This window comes from Alternaria rosae, assembly GCF_020736505.1.
Source record: "Alternaria rosae strain MPI-PUGE-AT-0040 chromosome Unknown BKA58scaffold_14, whole genome shotgun sequence".
NCBI classification, from domain to species: domain Eukaryota; kingdom Fungi; phylum Ascomycota; class Dothideomycetes; order Pleosporales; family Pleosporaceae; genus Alternaria; species Alternaria rosae.
The window spans coordinates 146,671-165,904 of NW_025763583.1; the positions used below are offsets into that span (position 1 = coordinate 146,671).

The 19,234-nt window shown below is 52.5% G+C and overlaps 5 protein-coding genes across 5 annotated transcripts; 1 reads left to right on the plus strand and 4 right to left on the minus strand.

The window, feature by feature from the left end:
* Positions 1-669: 669 nt before the first annotated feature.
* Positions 670-3,521, minus strand: BKA58DRAFT_424978 (P-loop containing nucleoside triphosphate hydrolase protein; the record flags this gene model as incomplete). The annotated part of the gene is made up of 2 exons (XM_046172910.1): positions 670-2,131; positions 2,168-3,521. 2 exons carry the CDS (start codon positions 3,519-3,521, stop codon positions 1,029-1,031), a joined length of 2,457 nt encoding a protein of 818 aa, XP_046019940.1. The 3' UTR covers positions 670-1,028.
* A 1,682-nt stretch (positions 3,522-5,203) lies between these two features.
* Positions 5,204-7,846, minus strand: BKA58DRAFT_394937 (P-loop containing nucleoside triphosphate hydrolase protein). Its single transcript, XM_046171234.1, has one exon. The coding sequence runs from the start codon at positions 7,755-7,757 to the stop codon at positions 5,319-5,321; it is 2,439 nt and encodes an 812-aa protein (XP_046019941.1). The 5' UTR covers positions 7,758-7,846; the 3' UTR covers positions 5,204-5,318.
* Positions 7,847-8,145: 299 nt separating this feature from the next.
* BKA58DRAFT_326416 (ribosomal protein L11, N-terminal domain-containing protein) lies at positions 8,146-8,764 on the plus strand (the record flags this gene model as incomplete). Its single annotated transcript, XM_046168066.1, has 2 exons — positions 8,146-8,274; positions 8,360-8,764. The coding sequence occupies 2 exons, from the start codon at positions 8,146-8,148 to the stop codon at positions 8,762-8,764; spliced, it is 534 nt and encodes a 177-aa protein (XP_046019942.1).
* A 553-nt stretch (positions 8,765-9,317) lies between these two features.
* On the minus strand, positions 9,318-14,378 carry BKA58DRAFT_326338 (uncharacterized protein; the record flags this gene model as incomplete). The annotated part of the gene is made up of 6 exons (XM_046168057.1): positions 9,318-10,470; positions 10,517-11,337; positions 11,399-11,698; positions 12,721-12,773; positions 12,827-14,246; positions 14,316-14,378. The coding sequence occupies 6 exons, from the start codon at positions 14,376-14,378 to the stop codon at positions 9,318-9,320; spliced, it is 3,810 nt and encodes a 1,269-aa protein (XP_046019943.1).
* A 1,773-nt stretch (positions 14,379-16,151) lies between these two features.
* Positions 16,152-19,164, minus strand: BKA58DRAFT_348572 (uncharacterized protein). Its single transcript, XM_046168476.1, has 3 exons — positions 18,647-19,164; positions 17,237-18,595; positions 16,152-17,189 (listed from the first exon to the last, which is right to left on the minus strand). The coding sequence occupies exons 1-3, from the start codon at positions 18,895-18,897 to the stop codon at positions 16,418-16,420; spliced, it is 2,382 nt and encodes a 793-aa protein (XP_046019944.1). The 5' UTR covers positions 18,898-19,164; the 3' UTR covers positions 16,152-16,417.
* Positions 19,165-19,234: the final 70 nt, after the last annotated feature.

Genomic DNA, 19,234 nt, shown 5'->3' on the forward strand with positions numbered 1-19,234 from the left:
AGGGTCGCTTCACATCGTTCTATCATGCCGCTTCATCACTTCACATCATCCTATCATGTCGCTTATTGGGTTATCTAAGAGGCTGCACAAGTATACGTAAAGATCACTTACAACTATCTTTCGGTGATGTATGGGTGGCAGGAGATGGCATAATATAACGCGATTAATAGTGTTTACATTTTGTACTTTTCATCCCAAGTAAGCAGAGATAACATCAGGAGATGATGTTCAGATGGCGTCTGAAAGGTCTTCGCTGCATCAAAATACTTCAATCCAGCAACATGATAAATCCAAAGGTGCCCACAGCGTCTTACTTCGCTAGTATACATACTGTATTCCATTCCCGAAGAAGTGCGAGGTAGACGTAATATGCTTGTTTGTACTCTGAGTCGCTTCCGAACAATATTAGTCGTCACACAAGGAATATTTCGAACCGAAAATGTTGCGATGCATGTGAACATTCCGTGAGCATACTAGTTAGTGCAAAAGCCTATGACACTTCACCGCACCGATATGTAGAGCAAGGTCAACTTGGACCGCGTGATCACCAATGTCAGTACAACGGCTGGAAGCATTTGACCACACTGGTGTGTAGACATAGTATAGCCTTTGGTACATAGTCATGAGAAGAATCGAATCACATCATCGCATCAAGGTATAGATATTGTTGCACTTGAAGTCTTGAATGCATTATGCTACGCTAAAAGCCGAAGACACCTGACCGAAACAAAGAGGAAATTGGGTATCATATCGAATACACTGATCCAGCCTATTCCTTCCAAAACGCCTATCACTCGATTGGGAAAACCACACCTCGTCCGTACATCGAGGCATTGTGCCTCAAACATCTTCGCTCTCTAGATACCGCTGCGTAATAAAACCCAGGAATACTTGAGAATGACGCTACGCGAAAATGATGCGGCTGAAGATGAGATATGATGAAACAAAGGCCGCCTGTGAGCCTACATACCCACTCTCTCACTATCGCACTTCCATAACCATCCGGGAGCTCTTGTCTGAACCTGCATTCAGCGATCAACACCCACCTTCCCAACACCCTTGCCCATCTTCTTGCCGACGTCCAGATCGTCAAGCTGTCCCTTCTTAAAGAAGTGAGGAGCTAGTTCGTTGAGCCATGACGCTTCGATTGGAGCGACAGTACGCATCCACGATTTTGAAGTCTCCACCTGCTCGAAGTAACATACCAAACGCGGCCGCTTGTCTCTCAAACAGGAGGATGGATGGATCCAGACTTGGTTGCGCGAGGAAAGGCAGCGATAGCTCATGCCATCCTTGTTCAGCCGGGCTGTATTGGCGAAGTATGCCGAAGTCCAACTCTTCATGATCTTGACGTGATCGGTTATTCCACAGCTACTCCTCTCTATCTCAACCTTGTCACAAAGTCTGAACAGCTGATCTCGAACATCGATCACGCGACTGAGCGACCGATACTGGACGAAATTATCTTGACACCAACTTTTACTGAAGCCTGTCTCCTCAAACTCGTTCCAAAGGTTCAGGAGTGAAATCATGTCCCCATGCTCTGATGCGAACCTCTGGCGTGCAAGGTCTGCTGCAGCTTTCTTGTCTTTTGGGCTGAAGAAAATCGTACTCCCCTCGCTGACTAGAGCAGCCAAAGTGACCATCTCATCGACGCAGCCGAAACTATCAGCAGCTAGCAGAACTTTCGCTAGCTTTGGATCCAATGGCAGCTCGCTAGCCCTTCGACCGAGCTTCGAGACCTGTCCTTCGCTGGTCAGGAATTGGAGTGCGTAGAGGTTCTCTAAAGATGCGATCATCGCTTCACCACTTGGTTGCGAGGGCAGATCGAAGTTCAGAATGTCGTTTATGCCCATCGACTTCAAGATGAGTATAAGGCTGTCGAGGGCAGAGCGGAGTATCTCTGGTTCCGTCTGAGCCGGCAATTCGTTGTAGAACGCGTATCGTGTGTACAGATGAAATGAAAGTCCCGGTCCAGTACGTCCAGCTCTCCCTGCGCGTTGAAGTACACTAGCCCTTGAAGTTGGCACTACAGATAGTGTCTCTGTGCCTAATCTGGCATCATATCGTTTTTGCTTGACCAACCCCGAGTCGATTACATAAACGATGCCGTCAATGGTCAGACTCGTTTCTGCAATATTGGTAGCACAGACGACTTTACGCGTACCGTCGTTAGGCACTGGATCGAAGATCAAGCTCTGGAGATGGCTCGGTAGACTACCATAGACTGGCGCAACTACGACAGGCGCCATTGTGTTTCCGAGCTTCTTGGCAGTAGCCTCGATAGATTCCACAGCCTGTATGATCTCGTCCTCTCCTGTGAAAAAAATTAACACATCTCCTTTTGGCTGTGACGCATGAATTTGCCAAAACGTGGTCAGGGCCGCGCTCAGGTAGTTGGCTTCCGGTTGCTCCGTGAAAAATTTCGTAATTGGGAATGAGCGACCAGGGCAAGAGAGTATTGGACTGTTGTCGAAGTATTCAGAGAAGAACTGTGCGTTGAGAGTAGCCGAAGCGATGACAAGACGAAAATCTGGTCTGCAACGAGTAATCTCCCGTGTCAGGACCATCAGCACGTCGGTAGCGATGGTCCTTTCGTGCGCTTCGTCCAATATGATGACCGAGTACTCTTCCAGTAAGGGTGACGTAAGAGCCTGTCTTAGAAGAAGACCATCCGTAAGGTAAACAATCTTAGTTGCATCTTTGTCAAACTTCTCCTCGAATCTCACTTGAAAGCCGACCTCTTTGCCCAACCGAACGCCAGCCTCTTCTGCCACACGTTTAGCAACGCTCATAGCCGCTACACGTCGGGGTTGGGTGCAACCGATGCGCCCCTTCGCAGCGAATCCAGCCTCAAAAAGGAACTGGGTCAACTGGGTCGTCTTTCCTGAACCCGTCTCACCGACAAAGACGAGTATCTGTTCAGTCTGTAGAGCCTTGATGAACTCATCCTTGTATTGGTAGACCGGTAAAGAACGGCGAACTTCCTCGATCGAGGCGGCATGCTTCTCTGCTTCGTCCACGAGCATCTCGAGCCTCTGCTTCTCCAGGTCAACCATAGGTCCATCATATACCACGTTCTGTGATGGGTCGAATACTAGCTCGTAATCCTGCTCTTGGACATCGGCAGACTTGGGTTGACTTTTTATCTTAGATAATTGTTCTTGCTCCCAGAGCTGGTATTCGCTCTTGTAGTCAACTTCTGTATCCTTGTGTCTGCGAGTGAGGGCTTCGTTTTTGTTCGAGTACTCGGCGTCGGGAATTTGGAAGCCAGAACCAGAATCGTCAATCGCATTCCGCGCCTCGGCCAACTCTAGGGTCTGACGATTCTTCTTGAACTCGGCTCTTTCTTTCTCGCTCAGCTTGTTGCCCAGTCTCTCCTCCTCTTCTGCTTCTTCGGCGACCTGGCGGCGAAGTAGGGCGAGTTGTTGGGCTTCACGTTCGGCAAGGTATTTCTGGCGCGACGCCAACCTCAAGGCGCTGACATCCTGGTCGCCGGTCTTGCGGCGTTTGGAATCCATGATGTGCGGTAGTTCGAGTGTGTTGGCGGTCGCGCGATTCGGCGGGAGCGTAGTGTCGAGTCGAGGGTATGGTGTGCGTATGCGTGCGAGGTTTGTGTGCGTGGAGGGTTCACTCGGATGGTGGAGCTGGACTACGAAATGTTGGAGCTCGGACCAGGTGGCGCTAGCTTGCTAGCGGGATGGAAGCTTCGATTGGAGACTACAACGAGGCTTGTCCGCAACAGGACGGATACAAAACTTGAGTCTGAAGCATGCACCGTCTTTCGTTTCATTCGTCTGTTGATGCAAGAGTCCGTGAAAACTTGTAGGACAGGCGCTTTTCAGGTGTAGATCTGGACGGATGAGCGTATTCGTGGACTGGATTCCGTTGTCTGGCACCGAAGGCTGGAGGTACTCGCATACGAAAATCACACTGATCGTCGCATAATAGTACAGCCGGGAGGCATTCGTGGGCAGGAAATCTGTGCTGACGCCGAGTCCTTCGCTAGGACTGCAAGGAAGTATGTCGCGGCTTCCGATGTTGGCAGGTGACGACTTGATGAGGAAGGCGCAGTGGTTGCGAGTGTTGGAGTGGAAGTGCGTGCATAGACAGGCATAGTACAGTAGTGTTGGCAGTCAAGACCGGATGCTGGGCTTCACACAGTGCGCTGATGAAGTTGAGCAGAAGAAGAGTGTAGGATGAAGGAAGGAAGACGGGAAGGGGGGCTAGCTATATGGCGTCTCAGGCACTAGCTTAGACAGCAGCCTAATACCTAGGTAAAAGATGGTTGTACCGAGACGGATCCATGGATGGGAGGTGAGTTGGCTGAAGCATGCAAAAGAGTTACAAGAGTGGGGCTACGTCATAGGCAGCCACCGTGAAGAGAAGAAACGGTAAAAGTAAAAGTGGAGACGAGAGAAGAACGAAGAGATGGGGATAGGTGAGTATTCGCATGAATGGTACGGATGGTAGCCATGGACTGGAACTCTTGCGTACGGTGAGATTCTGGCATGTATCAAGATGAAAGTGATCGCAGACTTTGGGACATTGCCTAGTATGAATGGAGCAAATACCATAGGTTTGCTACAGATACTGCACTCGGTCTATAAGCCTCGGAGAAATGCGCCATATCAGCTAACGATATCATGGTCATGGTACTGAACCGTACTTCGGCACATCATGCTATATGCTCTCGAGCTTACCACGTCACCTTCGACATCCTTTGTTGTTTATGTTGTTCCATAAATGTCGGCTGCTTCTTTGTTTGGGTCGCAGATGACGGTGCACTTCAACAAACACCAACCCTTCGCCGTTTTGCTCCGTACCCAATACCTGCCGTCCAACCCCAATCCCAAACCGCAACTTCCCTCATAACCAAAGGTCGCATCATGTCGAAGACCGCGGATTACAAAACAACATCCATGGTTGGCTGCGCCAACAACACAAAAAATTCATCCCATATGACTCCGTTATTATTTCGAACAGCGTGACGCACCGCGTTCTCGCGAATGAGGCAACAACGAATATTTGGCACGTTCATTTTAGGAGTATGGGCATCCCAAGATGGGTACTGATGTGCGTCATAATCATAGCGTGGCAAGTATATTTTGGCAACCGCGATGCTTCCTTACGAAGTCCATATGCGAAATATCAACATAGACGTCATTAAATGAACAAGTGCAGTGGCCAAGTCTTGCCAACGTAACAATATCATATTTCATTATCATAACCCACTACCTAACGCCGCCCATCTTAACACCACGCTTTATGAACGCTAGAAACTTTGAAAGACTATGCAAGCAACATCCACCACTCACTCAATGACTAATATACTGAAACACAGCACTAACATCCTTCAACCCATCGCTCGTCTCCTGCCTAAGCAAAAGATCCTGAATCTTGCCCAAGGGCCCCGTCTCGCCATCATTGACAAAGTGGTTCCACGTACTCGTATCACCATACAGCATCGCAGGGGCTTTCGCCACTTGCCTTCCATCTTCCTTCCTACAGCGCTTACACTTGAATGTGTCGTGTGTATCACTCGTGGTATTGTCGCGGTACTGGAACAACTCGCGGAGAGAGTCAAGTGAGAAATGGCGTTCAACATCCTCAGCGCTGTCGACGACACAAGACGATAGAGACTGTTTATGGGACTGGCGCTGGAAGACTTTCTCTTCGATAGTACCAGTGGTGATGAAGCGGTACACGAAACAATCTTTCTTCTGCCCGTCACGCCATACACGCGCAAGGGCTTGTTGATCGGCAGCGGGGTTCCAATCAGGATCGAAGAGGACGAGGCGATTCGCGCCAATGAGGTTGAGACCGCAACCACCAGCTTTGGAGGAAAGGAGGAAGACGAATTCGGGGCTTTCGGGGTCATTGAATTTGTCGACGAGCTTCTGGCGCTTGCTCACGTTCATCGTGCCGTCGAGCCGGAAGCAGCCGTAGCCGCGTGAGCGACATAGCATAGCGAAGATGTCGAGGGTTTGCGTGTAGTTAGAGATGAGGACGATTTTGTCGTTGGTTTCGGCGCGGATGCGGGCGAGCATGCGGTCTAGGACGGCCATCTTGCCGGAGTACCATGTCTTGACTTCGCGATCTCTGCCTCGCGCGTCCTTTTGCACAAAATCTTCTGGTAGCTTGTCTTCGCAGCCTGGCAAGTCTTCTGGTAGGTTGAGTAGGTCGGGATGGTTGCACAGCTTCTTGAGCATGCCAATGACCTTGAGCGGCTGCGAGCCTTTGCCGCGGAGCAGACTCTGGACATCGGGTGACTTGATGAAGTGGTTGTATAGGTCCTTCTGGAAAGGCGCCAGGTTGCAGAAGACGACGTGCTCGTACTTGACTGGCAGGTACTTGGAGAGAATGTCGTTGGTTCGCCGGATGATGAACTTGTTGACCAGGCCGAGAAGCTCGGTGAGCCGCTCCGTACCCTTCTTGACATCCTCATCCGTTCCGTTCGCATCGCGACCTTTCAGAATGGGAATCTCGTAATGCTTGCGGAACTCCATGCGTGTACCAAGGTAGTTGGGGTTGGCGAAGTTAAGCAGCGCGAAGTACTCTGATAGATCGTTCTGAATGGGTGTACCAGAAAGAATAACTCTCCTCTGCACGTTCAGGTTGTTGAGCGCGGTAAACGTCAAACTATCACCGTTCTTCAGGCGATGTCCCTCGTCGCAAAGCATCAAGCCGATGGGTGTCTGTCCGAACTCGTCGGCGTAGAGTCGTAGCGTTTCGTACGACACAATGAGGACAGGTCTGACAACTGCGCGCCCGGATGCGATCGACCATTGCCGTATTTGCTGGATGAGCTCCTCCTTCGATGCCTTGCCGTCGATTGCGAAGGGTGTAACAGCGTCCTTCCCGAGCCACTTGATAAGCTCGTTCGCCCAATTCCTCACCAAACTCGAAGGGCAAGCGATGACGCACTTCTGTATCGTTGACTTGCCGGCATCGGGTGACTGCTTGAGTAGTGTCCACATGAGCGCGATACACTGCAGCGTCTTTCCAAGACCCATCTCATCTGCCATGATGCACCCGTTCGCCTTGGGATCGATCATACCCGTCGTAGCTCTATACAAGAACTTGACACCTTCGACCTGATGCGGTCGCAGAACCTTCGCAAGTCTTGGATCTATGACGACTGGCACGCGCGGTCGGTCATTATCCACCTTCTTCTTCAACCCCAGTATCTCCGCCAAACTCTTGTGTACCAGCGGCGCCTCCATCTCCTTCTTCTCCGTCTGACTCAGCTTCGGTTCCGCCTCTTCCTTCGGTATCGGCTTATCATCAACCGTAGGATCGTACAGTACTATCGCGAACTCTCCACTAGGGTCGTGCAGTGGTCGCGCAATAAAGACGGTTCCGGTTCGCATACCCAGCAGCGGCGCCGGTCGATTCGGATTGTAGGCTCCAACATCCTTGTTGACTAAAGGAACGATGAACTTGGTTCTGAACGCGGTATCTTTGTCTTTGGGCTTGAAAACGGGAAATCGGTTTGCATCTCGTGTGGCGAGGGCTAACCGGTCTTCATTCGAGTATGGCTTATCGCTCTCTCCATCTTCGCCTCCAGCACCAGAATAATCGACCTTCCTCCTCTTCCTTGCAGGCTTCGTGGAGACACTGGATACTGTTGCTGAGCCGGGACATCGGAAGGGCTTGATGAGACGTTCAGTCGACTGAGGAGTGCCACCATACAGACGCGCCGCGGGCTTCGCCGGGGTGGCCTCGCCCGCTGCGAGAGTCTTCGGTCGATGCATGAGGAATTGACACTTCTGGTGGGTGGTACGAGGTTTCGCAGCCTATGTTCGGTCGACGTGGTGGGTGTTGGGAGGAAAGCGAGTGTCGTGCGGGAATGCTGATCAATGCTCGCAGGTGGCGGAATTGCGACGCGTAGATTGTTAGCTTCATCACGTCGTCACGTGGGACGACAGGCAACATCGTCATCCCACCAACATTCAGAATCTCTATCATACCTAAAATTGGCATCTCCATTACAACCCGTTCACATTCCTGTTATTTATATACGTCTAACGCGTCAATCTCACACCTCAACATATTCCAGAAAACCCTGTGACCGACACCTCCGAGCCCATCTCCGCAAATTCCCCAGCACCCACCCTAACACCTTCCACATCCCCACCCACCATGGCGCGAAAAGCAATAGCAAAAGACCAAATTGTCAAATTGATCGTAGGCGCAGGGCAAGCGTCGCCCTCGCCGCCCGTCGGTCCCGCGCTGGGAAGTAAAGGTGTGAAGAGCATGGATTTCTGCAAAGTACGTCAATCATATCCCCCAGCTGTCGCATGTCTTCGTACACCATTGTCGCACACCCAATTCATGTATACTAATAATTATACAGGAGTTCAACGCCCGCACCGCCCACTACACAACCGGCACCCCAATTCCAGCCCGCATAACAGTCCGCCCCGACCGATCCTTCCACTTCCAACTACGCACACCCCCCACTGCGACCCTCCTCCTCTCCGCCGCCGGCGTGCTCCCCACCAAGAACAAGATCAGAGGTGCCGGAAACGTGCCCGGCCCCATGAACAACCACGATGGACAGAAGGGCAAGACGTCAACGAGTAGTCCGACCGTGGGCAACGCTGTGAAGGGCACGGTAGGGACGGTCAGTCTGAAGCATGTTTATGAGATTGCGAAGATTAAGCATGGGGAGACGAGGTTGAGCGGGTTGAGCTTGGAGGGTGTGGCGAGGAGTGTGGTGGGGCAGGCGGGGAGTATTGGGGTGGTTGTTGTGCCGTAAATGGTGGAAGGATTGCTGGGAAGAGGTGGAGATTATGGAAAATTGAAGAGATGCAAGAGTACCTGAGCCAGCACGAGACGATGCAAGGCGAGAGTTGTGTAATGCGGCTTGGGCGTGATGTATACTTCAAGGGTATTTACGCATGAAGTGGAGAAGAGTTTGTACAAATACTGTATACCTTGATAGACTCATGATGCATGAACAATTTCGACTGTATGTGGCTTGGAATGCTAGATTGGGCTTGCGATCAGCTGGTCCAATTGATTGAGTACGACGAGGCTTTTGTGCCAACATATATCTGACTATATCTAACAATGACTGCGACAAGATACCAATGACACTTCCCACTATTACATCTCTACCTCAAACCATCCTCACACCACCTTCAATGCGAGAGTAGACTCGGCACTGTAGCTGCGTTCCTTCCGTTCGAGCTGATGCTCAGTATTATCTTGAGTTCCCTGCGAAACCCATCGGCACAGGCATGCTCCCATGTAATCTCGTCATCTAGCAGTAATGACTGGCGCTGTCGTAAAAGTCGTTCGTGTCTGCTTCACGAAAACCCATAAACACCGCCCTGCTCCTGAAACCTCAACTGATGATCCCTCAAATCCGCCCAAAGCCTCAACTCACTCTCCTCATCAAGCGCGCCACTCGGATCACTCGCCTCAGGACTCACCCTCTCCAACTTACTCAATATATCCAAGAACTTGTAAAGGTAATCCTGATGCTGCAACGCCACACTCCCCCTTCTCTCCTTCGGCACCTCAAGCAGCGTGCTAGCAATTGAGCGAATCTTCTGTGTCTGTGTCGACATAAACCGTAAGCTTGCGATCGGGCTGATGGTGTTTGGGCGAAAGAAATCAATTGTCGACATGGAGAGGACGTAGTCGTCAATCTCATGGACGGGATAGAGGAAATCTGAGCTTTGCAAGTAAACGTATAGACTTACAAAGGAGTCGCCGTTGGGCTCCATGTTGACCATGTCGATGCTACCCAGTACCACGAGGAGGTCTTTGACCACTTGTTCGCGCTCTTCTGACATTGCCTTTTCGAGCGCGTCGGCTTCGGTTGTTGTTCCAGATACAAACCTGTCCATTCCTGCTGCGAGGACGTTGGTCGTGTTTTGCGTGCCAGCTTCGCCCGTCGACCTCTGGTACTTATCCAGTTGAAGAAAGTACTTTTCGACAAGGTGCGAACGAGTGGATAGGTGACTGGCATAGATGTTCGCTTTTTGGATCTCGTAGCGTCGCAATTCGTGCGCTTCTGGTTTGTGATGAATGTCCATGGTGGGGTCTCGCATCCCAGAGTATTCTGGCATGGGCGGGTAGTAGGGTTTCTGCTGTTCGAGCCCACTATTGCTGCTGGACTTTGGTCGGACTTTGAGCACCTCTGGTAGGCTGTCCAGAATCTGCCTACAGCGCTGCAGGCTTTGTGTGAAGATCTGTTGTTGTCGATCCCAGTCGAATATCTCGTCAATGCCAAATGCCATCTCTGCCGTTGCTAGCGACGAGTATGACAGAAAGATGCGCACGTTGATGTTGAACCCAGTGAGCATGGAGACGACCCCTTCGCGCTGCGGTTGTATCTCGTTTGGGAAGATGTGTACATCGTCGACTTCTCGAGGGAGCGGTGGCAGAGGCTCAGTAGGTGTTGCAGGCGCAATCATCAGCTCTCCGAAAGAAGCGCCGAGCTGTTGTATGGTCCTGTCAAAGTCAGTCATGGTCCACGCCGGGAGAATGCTAAACATACCGCACGCCCACAAAGGCCGTCCAGAACACGCGCCGACCAATCTCCTCGGTGATGTGGTCTACTTTAAACTCTCTCGAGCCATCATGGTTCGGTCCGTTCGAGCCCCACGCACTCGGCATGCCACCAAGATAGGTATAGCCCTGAGCCTCGGGTTTATGAAGTCCCAGCGAGCGTATGATAGTCAGACACTCGGCCAAGTATAGTCGTAGTTGCCGCCATTGGAATACGTAGGCTCCGGTCAAGCCGAGGAAGTAGCTGGTACAGGCGTCGTACACGTTCAGAGAGGGCCGATCGAGATAGCCAGGCCCTCGCGCCCGCGCGCACACGTCCCGGCACTTGTCGACGAGGGAGAGGTGGTTTGGGTATTCGCGTCGCGTCTGTGTGTTGAGATGGAGGCGTGGTTTTCGAGGAAAGGACGCGACGAGGACCGCGATCATGGACGCCAGCAAGGCAAGGAACGAGGGATTCGTCAGGTCCTCCCTACGACCCCATGCTTCGCGGAACGACGGCTCGTGTGGAAAGGGACATAGCGGGTGTATAAATGTGAAGAAGTCATCGATGAGGGCGTTTAGGGTTGGCAGGGCGCATATCTCTTCGGCGGAGAGCTGGGCTGGATGCGACGACTGCAGTTGCGCGAGCGCATGGGCGGCATTGGTAGGAGACTGCGGCGTCGACGGTTCGGAATCCAGATCGCCTATCCTGCGCTTCTTGATCGCTTCGGCATGCCTATTAGGCGGTCCGCGTCGTCGGCTCGGGCGCTCAAAGGTACATGGAATCTCCAGCGCGAGGCAAGCTCTACACGGCGGGCCCGATTCGTCGCACTACAGACGTCAGTGTCAGCGTGTTTATCATGACATTAGAATGGAACGCGCCCACCTTAACTTTGCGAATGCTGCACGAATCACAAGCTTTGCGCAGGCGGTTCGGCTTGGACTGCTGCGGCAGCGGAGGATTCAAGGCATGGTTCGCTTGGAGAGCCTGCTGGGCCTGGAGCACCTCGTTGATATTCTCGAGCTTCGGATATGCGGCTTCTTGCGGGTAGGCTATGCGCGACGATGGTGCCTGACCGTCGAGAACCTGCCCGTTGGGATACAAGGGCGTGTAATTATGCGGGTCCTGGCCGTCTGGTGGTGCAGGATACTGCGACGCATGCGGAGAAGAAGTCATGGCGTAGCCGCAGTTCTACCGTGACGAGGGAAGGACGTTGGCTGATGTCCCCGTTAGCTTCCGGTTAAAGAAACAACAGCTCGGCAGCTTCCAGATGTATCTTTCAGACAGGGCGCGATCAACTGCCTGACCGAACGTGACAGGTCTAGTAGAGTTTCTAGTAGGCTTACTTGCATACAGGTTTCGCGGTCCGATCAGACGCGGCGATTACCGACACGGTTAGTTGGATACAGGGACAAGGAGAGATGGTCTGAGACCGCGCGCGGTGTGCGATTGAGTGTAATAAGACCAGATGCTAGCAATTGAAGGAGGGTGACGATTCAAAGTTGATGTTGCTAGGCATTGCATGCTCATCGCATGAAAATTCAGAGGCTGTTTCAAGCTACAGATCATGTTAGGGCAGGCACGATCCGCAAGACGAAAACATCTTCTCCAGGACCCCCAGTCTCGTTACACCACGTTTGATAGTACTCATTTCTGCTTGAATATAGACCCGTCGCATCCAGATTCAGATTCGCTCAATGACGCAATTGAGATCATCTCCTAGCGCGTCGATCTCCTCGAAAGGAGTGTACTCCGAGATCCACGAACGCATGTTCGTCCGATGAACGAATCGCGTAAACATGATATGCCATGGACACGTTCGGTTTGCTTAGAATTGACATTTGGACTAGAGAAGATATCGGTGTAAAGAATGAAGCATTCGTATCAACGCCCGCTAATCCCTTCAAATTGGTATCTATGCTTGCATCATGCCTGTCACATCTTAACCCACCGTATAATCCACCTTAGAACCCGCCGTATAATTCAGTTCCTCTTGACATTACCCCCAATCACCACCACTTCCCACACCGCTACCACCCATCATCCCCAGCAGGTTGTCCCCATTCGACAACCTCATCCCCCTGTCAATCGCTATCATCACTATCTGGCGCACTCCTTGTCGGCGGCCGTGAACTACGCGACAGCGAAAAATCCAGAATGTCCGACTTGGAACCTGCATCGATGAATTTACGCAAACACCATCCTATCTGCACTGCCGTCGAAGTCTCGTTGCCGAGTGGGTCGATTTGACGGCCTTTAACGAAGACTAAGTAAATGATATTAGCACAAACATCTTGTGGGTTTGAGGGCAGTACATACTAATCTGGTTCTGGCTATCCTCGCGATCGTACACTTTATCCGATGAGCCAAACGCGATGATACCCAGCTTAGAACTCATCTCCTTCTCCTTCGCATGAGCGGCGCTGCGGTCGAAGCCCTGTTGTGCCAAACCGGCAAGCAAGTGTTCGTAGATCTTGCGTGGTAGCTTAGTCGATGAAGGGCTGTTGGTAGGCCAGGTGGTGATGTTCAGTGTCGCTAGGTTACGCAAGTCACCAAGACAGTTCTCGAAATTGACGAAGCTGTCGTTCTTGCTGCGGATGACGCTGACACTGGGGAAGGCTACGGAAATCTGCTCAAGCAGTGTGCAGTCTTTGCAGATTTGCGAGAAGGAGGCATAGTCGTAGACCAGCTCTTCGTCGCAGCTGTCGGGACCGGTGCTCGCGTGTACGTTGAGGCTTTTCAGTGTTTTGCTATGGCGTACGATGCCGGCGGCCGCTGGTAAGGCTTTGACGTATGTGAGGTCGAGAGTCAGGGTCTGAATGCCAGAGACGAGAACGAGGAAACCGTCGATAGCGCCCAAGCCGTCGTTCTCTGCGTTGTCATCGTGTTTGAACTCCAGTGTGTCCAGCTTATCGGGCAGCTTTGAGCTTTTGCTGAGCTCTGCAAAGAGGGCATCAGCACCAGAACAGCCGAAGATGCGAATGCTTTTAATAGACCGGAAGTCAATCAACTTGCAGTATGTTTCCGAAGCATAGCGTAGATGCAGCTTTTGTAGTGTGATTTCATTGAGTGTGATCGGCGTGCACTTTGCGAACGGCTGCATATGGCTGAACATGGTCGATGTGATGAGCCCAGGTGCATTGACCGTATCGTTCAGCTCGCGCATAGTAACGGTCGGATCCATCTCATCGAAGCTGGCATGCAGCGTAATCTTCTCCAGCTTGCGCCCAGCCACGTTCTTCAGCAAGAAGTGACAAAAGTCCAGGACCTCGCGAGAGTCTGGGTATAGTCCAAGCTTCCGCACTTCCTGAAAGCACGTTTCGATATTCGGCAGCTTCTGTAATTCTGGCAGAACGTTGCGATCCAGCGAAATGCTCTCCATCCACCGCATGCGCTTCTGCTTCTTGTATAGCAACACCAAGTTGTCTCCGGAAAACGGCGACCACGGGTGCCACGAGAACTTCTCCAGTTGGTTCTCCGGTAGCAGCTCCAAGATCATGCGAATAGCAAAGTTGGCTTGTTGCTGCTGGTTGCATTTGTCCAGGACATCTGCGAGGTAGAGATCCAGCTTCCGGACATGTTGTAGGCCGATGTTCTTGGGATTGAGGAAGGCTGCGAGGCGCGTATCGTGGGGTGAACCAACGTCGAGGGTTACTTCGTAGTAGAGTTGGCGGACGGTGATCTCGTGGAGTTGTTTACAGGTGAGGCAGAGGTTTTTGAGGTCGGTTGGGCGGTTGATCTGTGTGGTGTAGTGTCAGCCTGGTGCTTCTTCTGCTACCTTGAACTCGCCATGAACCCAGAGACTTACATGCTGGACTATCAACGTCTTCAGATCGACCGAAAGGTCCATAAAAGCCAACCGCGGCGCCATCATGTATGCCTTTCCTCGACTCCCTCCAGATATCGCAAAGAGCACCTCGTAGCAAGTTCGCTCGTCGCCTTATCGATATGCGCGACGGTCAACGTAAGTCTTGTTCTTGGCCTTTGAAGTCTTTCTTCCCCTCTGTTGCCTAATCGCCCGCAAAATACACAGCTGCAGTCGATCGCAATACGTCCGGCAAACTGACCGGTAAAAGTGGAGTAGGAGCGGATGGGTTGATGGGCAGGAAAAAGGAAGTAAGCGCGCAGGCAAGCAGCCCTTCCTAGGTTCAGCCTCACTTGTGTCCCGCCAAAGAGACCCACCCACCAATGTAGCTCCGCGTAAGAACAAGGGTCCACGCGGGAGGTGAATAGCGCTAACCTAAGCGACAAACTGGGGTAAGCTTGGGCTGTGAACGCGTGTGCAGCGCTGGCTGGTTGTAATTGGAGGGTGGTGGGGAACATGGAGAGGGGAGTGGTTTGGATGACAGCTCGGTCGCAATGCATTTGATCGTCGCCAACAGTCTAGGACATTCTACTACTTTCGCGCTCGAGCCTGCACTATTCCTTGCGATGACTTCCGTTGTATGGTCTGGGGTTTGGCAATCGTGGTTTCCCAGGTCCGTCTTATGCGATTGGCTCATTTCTCAATCCCCAGAATACGTAGGATTTTACTTTTAACATTGACAGCTACGTCACATCCACGCATCCATTACACGTGCCTCAAGGCTCGACTTTCCGAATACATCCATTCGTTTTCCAATCAGCTACCCGCTGTCAGAAACGCCAGGCATCGACAAACACGTTCAACCATCACCAGGATAAAGTACGAACCTACTATATTACATCAGGGTAACACATCACAACACACAAATACATCGAGTAAGCCATCGTAAGTGCCCGGGTGAGTGTCCAAAAAGATAGATATCGTATACAAGTCCAAGCGTTCATCACCTCTATCATCACATCTCTTACACCCTCAACTTCCTACCCAGCACCGACACTCCCCACCGCCTACACTGGTGCCCCTCCCCCATACGCCTCCGACCCCATTGCCGCATACCCCATCCCACCCGCCGTCCTCCCCGTCTTAGCCATCTCCCTCCCCGCAGCCGCAGGATCGTATTTGCGTGGGCCCTCTTCATCGTCATCTGGATTCTGTCCAGTCGTCGAGGGATTCGCGTTGGTGTTGTCGGCGGGCGCAGCCCATTGCTCAGAGTGAGGGTTTTTGGGCGAGAGGGAGGAGGTCATGCAGCCCATTTTGGAGAGCGTTGGAAGGGGATGTGGGAGGTGGAGGGTTGTTGCTGTGATGTGATGTGATAGGACGGGAGGCGCGTAGAGGTGAGTTTGGTAGTGGGTTTTGGTGTCAAGACTGTAGGTAGGTAGGTAAACAGATCTTAGTAGAGGTACGGCGAAATAGTTGCGATGAGTACTGCACTGTCTCTTCCAAAGCTCCTACATTCAGACCCCCAAAACAAGCGGTACTCCCAAAAGCTTAAGTACCCCAACATGCTTAATTCCTTCTCAACTCCTTCTAAGCGATGGTGATGGATGCATACATGCTTTAATTTACCCGGTCGATCAACCCGTGGCGGAGCAGGGCTGTGCAAGGCGAACATCATGAGAGAAGCTCAACTCGGTGTAGCTGAGAGCGCCAATGAGGCGCTTGGCGTGTCTTGAGGGAGTGATAATCTCTTCCCATTGTCGTGTTGGTATGTCGTGTGTTGATATGACTGAGTGCTCCGCCACCACAGTCGCCACCACATATAATACCCGACCGTGTCGCGTGTCAAGTCACGAAAGCACCTCATACAAAAAAAACATGAACAGGTCTGCCGCCTACATTGTATTGTACACATGCAAACTAGGTGACCATGAACAGGTCCGCAGCCTGCATCAAATTGTATACATGCAAACCACGTGACCCAACGTCAACGTAGGCTCAAGGGTGTCCCACAAACTTACCAGATATGATAAACGCCCAATAGCCAAACTCCTCGCTATGCATGTCTTATACCCAGTTACATCAAGAAATCATGCCCATGTCAAATACTAGTCCTCTCCATCGCTATCGTCGCCAAAGCCCGCCAATAACTCCGCCTCAAGACCATCATCGTAGTCTTCCGGGTTCTTCATCTCCTCCTCATCGACGTCGTTTTCCCCTTGGTCTTCTTCCGGGCCAGTGGTTTCCGGGCTGGGTAGGCCGGATTTATCGGCGGTAACGACGTTCGTGAGGGATGTGACGCGCTCCATGGTACGTTTCTTCCGCCGTTGGAGACGTGAGGTGCTGTTGACGCTGCTATCGCTTTCACCGTCGTTCTCGGTCTCGCTAACGTCTGTGGAATTGGTGCGTTTCCGCTTCTTCTTGGCTTGTTGCTTGGTATCTGATACTGTGCTGTTATCTGAACGGACGCTGTCGGTGTCTGACTCGCTACCGCCATCTGTGTCGGTTTCGTTCATGAAATCCGCTAGCTCATCGTCGAGTTGCGCCCAATCGTCATTCGACATTTCGACTACTGGGGAAGCATCAGCTGCTTCATCCCCTGTTCCATCAATGCTTTCGTCTTCGAGGTCGGCGATGGGTGAGCCACCTCGCTCCGCCGCATCGGTCTCGATTATGTAGGGTGTCTCGTCGACATGCTCCCATCTGGTGCAGCATTGGAACATCCATTCGGGGTTCACGATTTTGATGTAGGGGTATCGGGCGGCTCGCTTTACTTTGGTCGTCTTTCGATCAGGGTTGGCGATTACGTGGGTCGTTCTCCGGGTGACGTTGGTGGTGACTTCAGCGCCAAAGCTTCCGATCCATAGTGCGAAATCCGAGCTGATGAAGGTTAGCTGCGCTCTGCAACTTCATTGCCGAGTACTTACGTTAGGACATCCACACCCAGCGGAATGATGCCAGAAAAGACGACCACCGCGCCGTCGAGCACCTCGCTCTTGATACGCGGCATAATCTCGGCAACATCAGGAATGACGTCTTCTGTGGAGCGTTTCTTCGGGCTCTTCTCGCCCTTGAGCTCAGCCACACGACCGCCTGTTGGCACCTTCTTGGCCTTCCTGTATTCGTCGTAGAATGTGCGGTGGACGAGGTTGAGGTTGTGCTCGATGACGTCCAGCCCTCTGTCGTCATCGTTGAGGATACTGTGTCGGACCTTGGGTTGTTCGACCGGTCGTGAGTCGCGGGTGTCAACCTCGGCAGGTGTCTCTTCATCCTCCCTATCTTGCATGAGCTGTTGTTGCAGTAGAGGCCGCTCTGTTTGTTGCGCGATGATGAGCTTCTCCTGCTCTTTGGCCTGTTCCTCCAAGTCTTCAGTTGCCGCTAATGATATCAGTTGCTGTCCCAGCTCGTTGAGATCGCCGTTCGTAGCGTCGGTCGTTGTCTCCAGCGGCTTGCCTGGGACAGATACGACATTCGTGGTCGCTCCTTCAGTCGTGGCCTTCTTCGGGGTCGGGGGCGATTTGTCCTTTGCGAATGACACAAGCTCCTGCTGCTTAGGTAGGAAACTCGCATTGATATCTCCAGCGCCGGGGAAGAAGTTGAATACGGGTACGCGGACGAGGTGCGGGCTGTATTGCCAGACGTCTGCTCTGTCATCGATGATGACGCACATGGCCGTGTTCTGGTAGAAGAGTCGCGTCAGGCTCTTCAGCTTGTCTGTGTAGTTCTCGTCGCGACTGAGGATGCGGTCGCCAAAGTACTTGCGCTCGGGATCGATGATCTTCGCAACGGCTTGCGCATATGCTCGGGTGGCCATGGTGTAGACGTGCATCTCGTAGAGCTTCGAGACTCGGTCGAAGAAGTCCTTGAGACCTGGGCGCATCTTGACGTAGTACCAGTTTGCAGCCACATTGGAGACATTGTCATCCGCCAACTGGAAGCCCTGTACGTCTTTGACGGCATCGTGGTTCGGGTTCTCGGGGTCGGCTTTCCATTCGGCAATGGTGCGCTCGCAGGTGGTGTGGATGACGGTCTGGTCCAAATCGACAATGAGAGTCAGCTTCCGCGCGCTCAACAGGCGCTTCTTGGCGTCCTCCTCCGCGGCCACCGCCTCCTTGTGACTGACGAGGAGCGCCGTGTTGTCGTGCGCCATGTTGACCGTCGCGCGTCCTACGTCGAGCTCCTTGGTGAGGTAGTCGACCTGTGTCATGTCTCGGCCGCAGTCGACGCAGAGGCCGCCAAACTGTGTTTCGTGCGTGCATGGCTCTTCAATCTCGAGGAGTGGAGTTCTGTGGGCGTGTTAGCATATTGCGCGCGCAGCAAGCGCGCGGTAGGCCTACCCATATCGTTCAATGACGGTGCCGGGCTTGATGAACCATCGCGTGATCTTTCCCTCTGTGCTCGCGGCGAACGTCTCCCTGAACTTCTTCATGACCGTCTTTTCGCCTCCCCATTTGTCGCCCTCGGTGACGCGACTGTCATAGCTGTAGTTGAAGAGCTTCCCCGATCGCTGGACATCATCGTCGCGTTTCTTGAGGAGGTCGATGACGGTGACGGGATAGCTGAGATCCCGGGGCGAAACGATCTTCATTCCGAGGTGGTGAGGCAGCCCATGCGACTGGCGACGTGGTGGTGATGGTGGGCGCGTTGTGCTTCGGCTCGGCGCATTCAGTTTGCTTTAGGCGGAGCGTCTCATACAAGGAGGGAACTGATCAGATTGGAGGACTACACTGGGATTGAAGAGGCGAATTAGAAGATTTGGAGCTGATGTAGCCTCCAGGTGTTCAGTTTTCTCCTTGGTTGGGGTGGGAGCGTGGGTGAGAGTGTGCGCGACCGGGGTTGACGTATGGCGTCGCGGCTCGGTTTGCCCCAAATATTTGGAGCGAGGGGCGGCCATCTTTATACCTCTCAGCCACCATACTAGCGCG

Bases quoted from the DNA above. Each gene is read 5' to 3' on its own strand.
- BKA58DRAFT_394937 (XM_046171234.1), bottom strand. From the start codon at position 7,757: ATGCATCGACCGAAGACTCTCGCAGCGGGCGAGGCCACCCCGGCGAAG.
- BKA58DRAFT_348572 (XM_046168476.1), bottom strand. From the start codon at position 18,897: ATGAAGATCGTTTCGCCCCGGGATCTCAGCTATCCCGTCACCGTCATC. The intron at 18,596-18,646 runs GTAGGCCTACCG...ACACGCCCACAG, and splicing joins ACCGTCATTGAACGATATGG to AACTCCACTCCTCGAGATTG. The intron at 17,190-17,236 runs GTAAGTACTCGG...AACCTTCATCAG, and splicing joins CTGGGTGTGGATGTCCTAAC to CTCGGATTTCGCACTATGGA.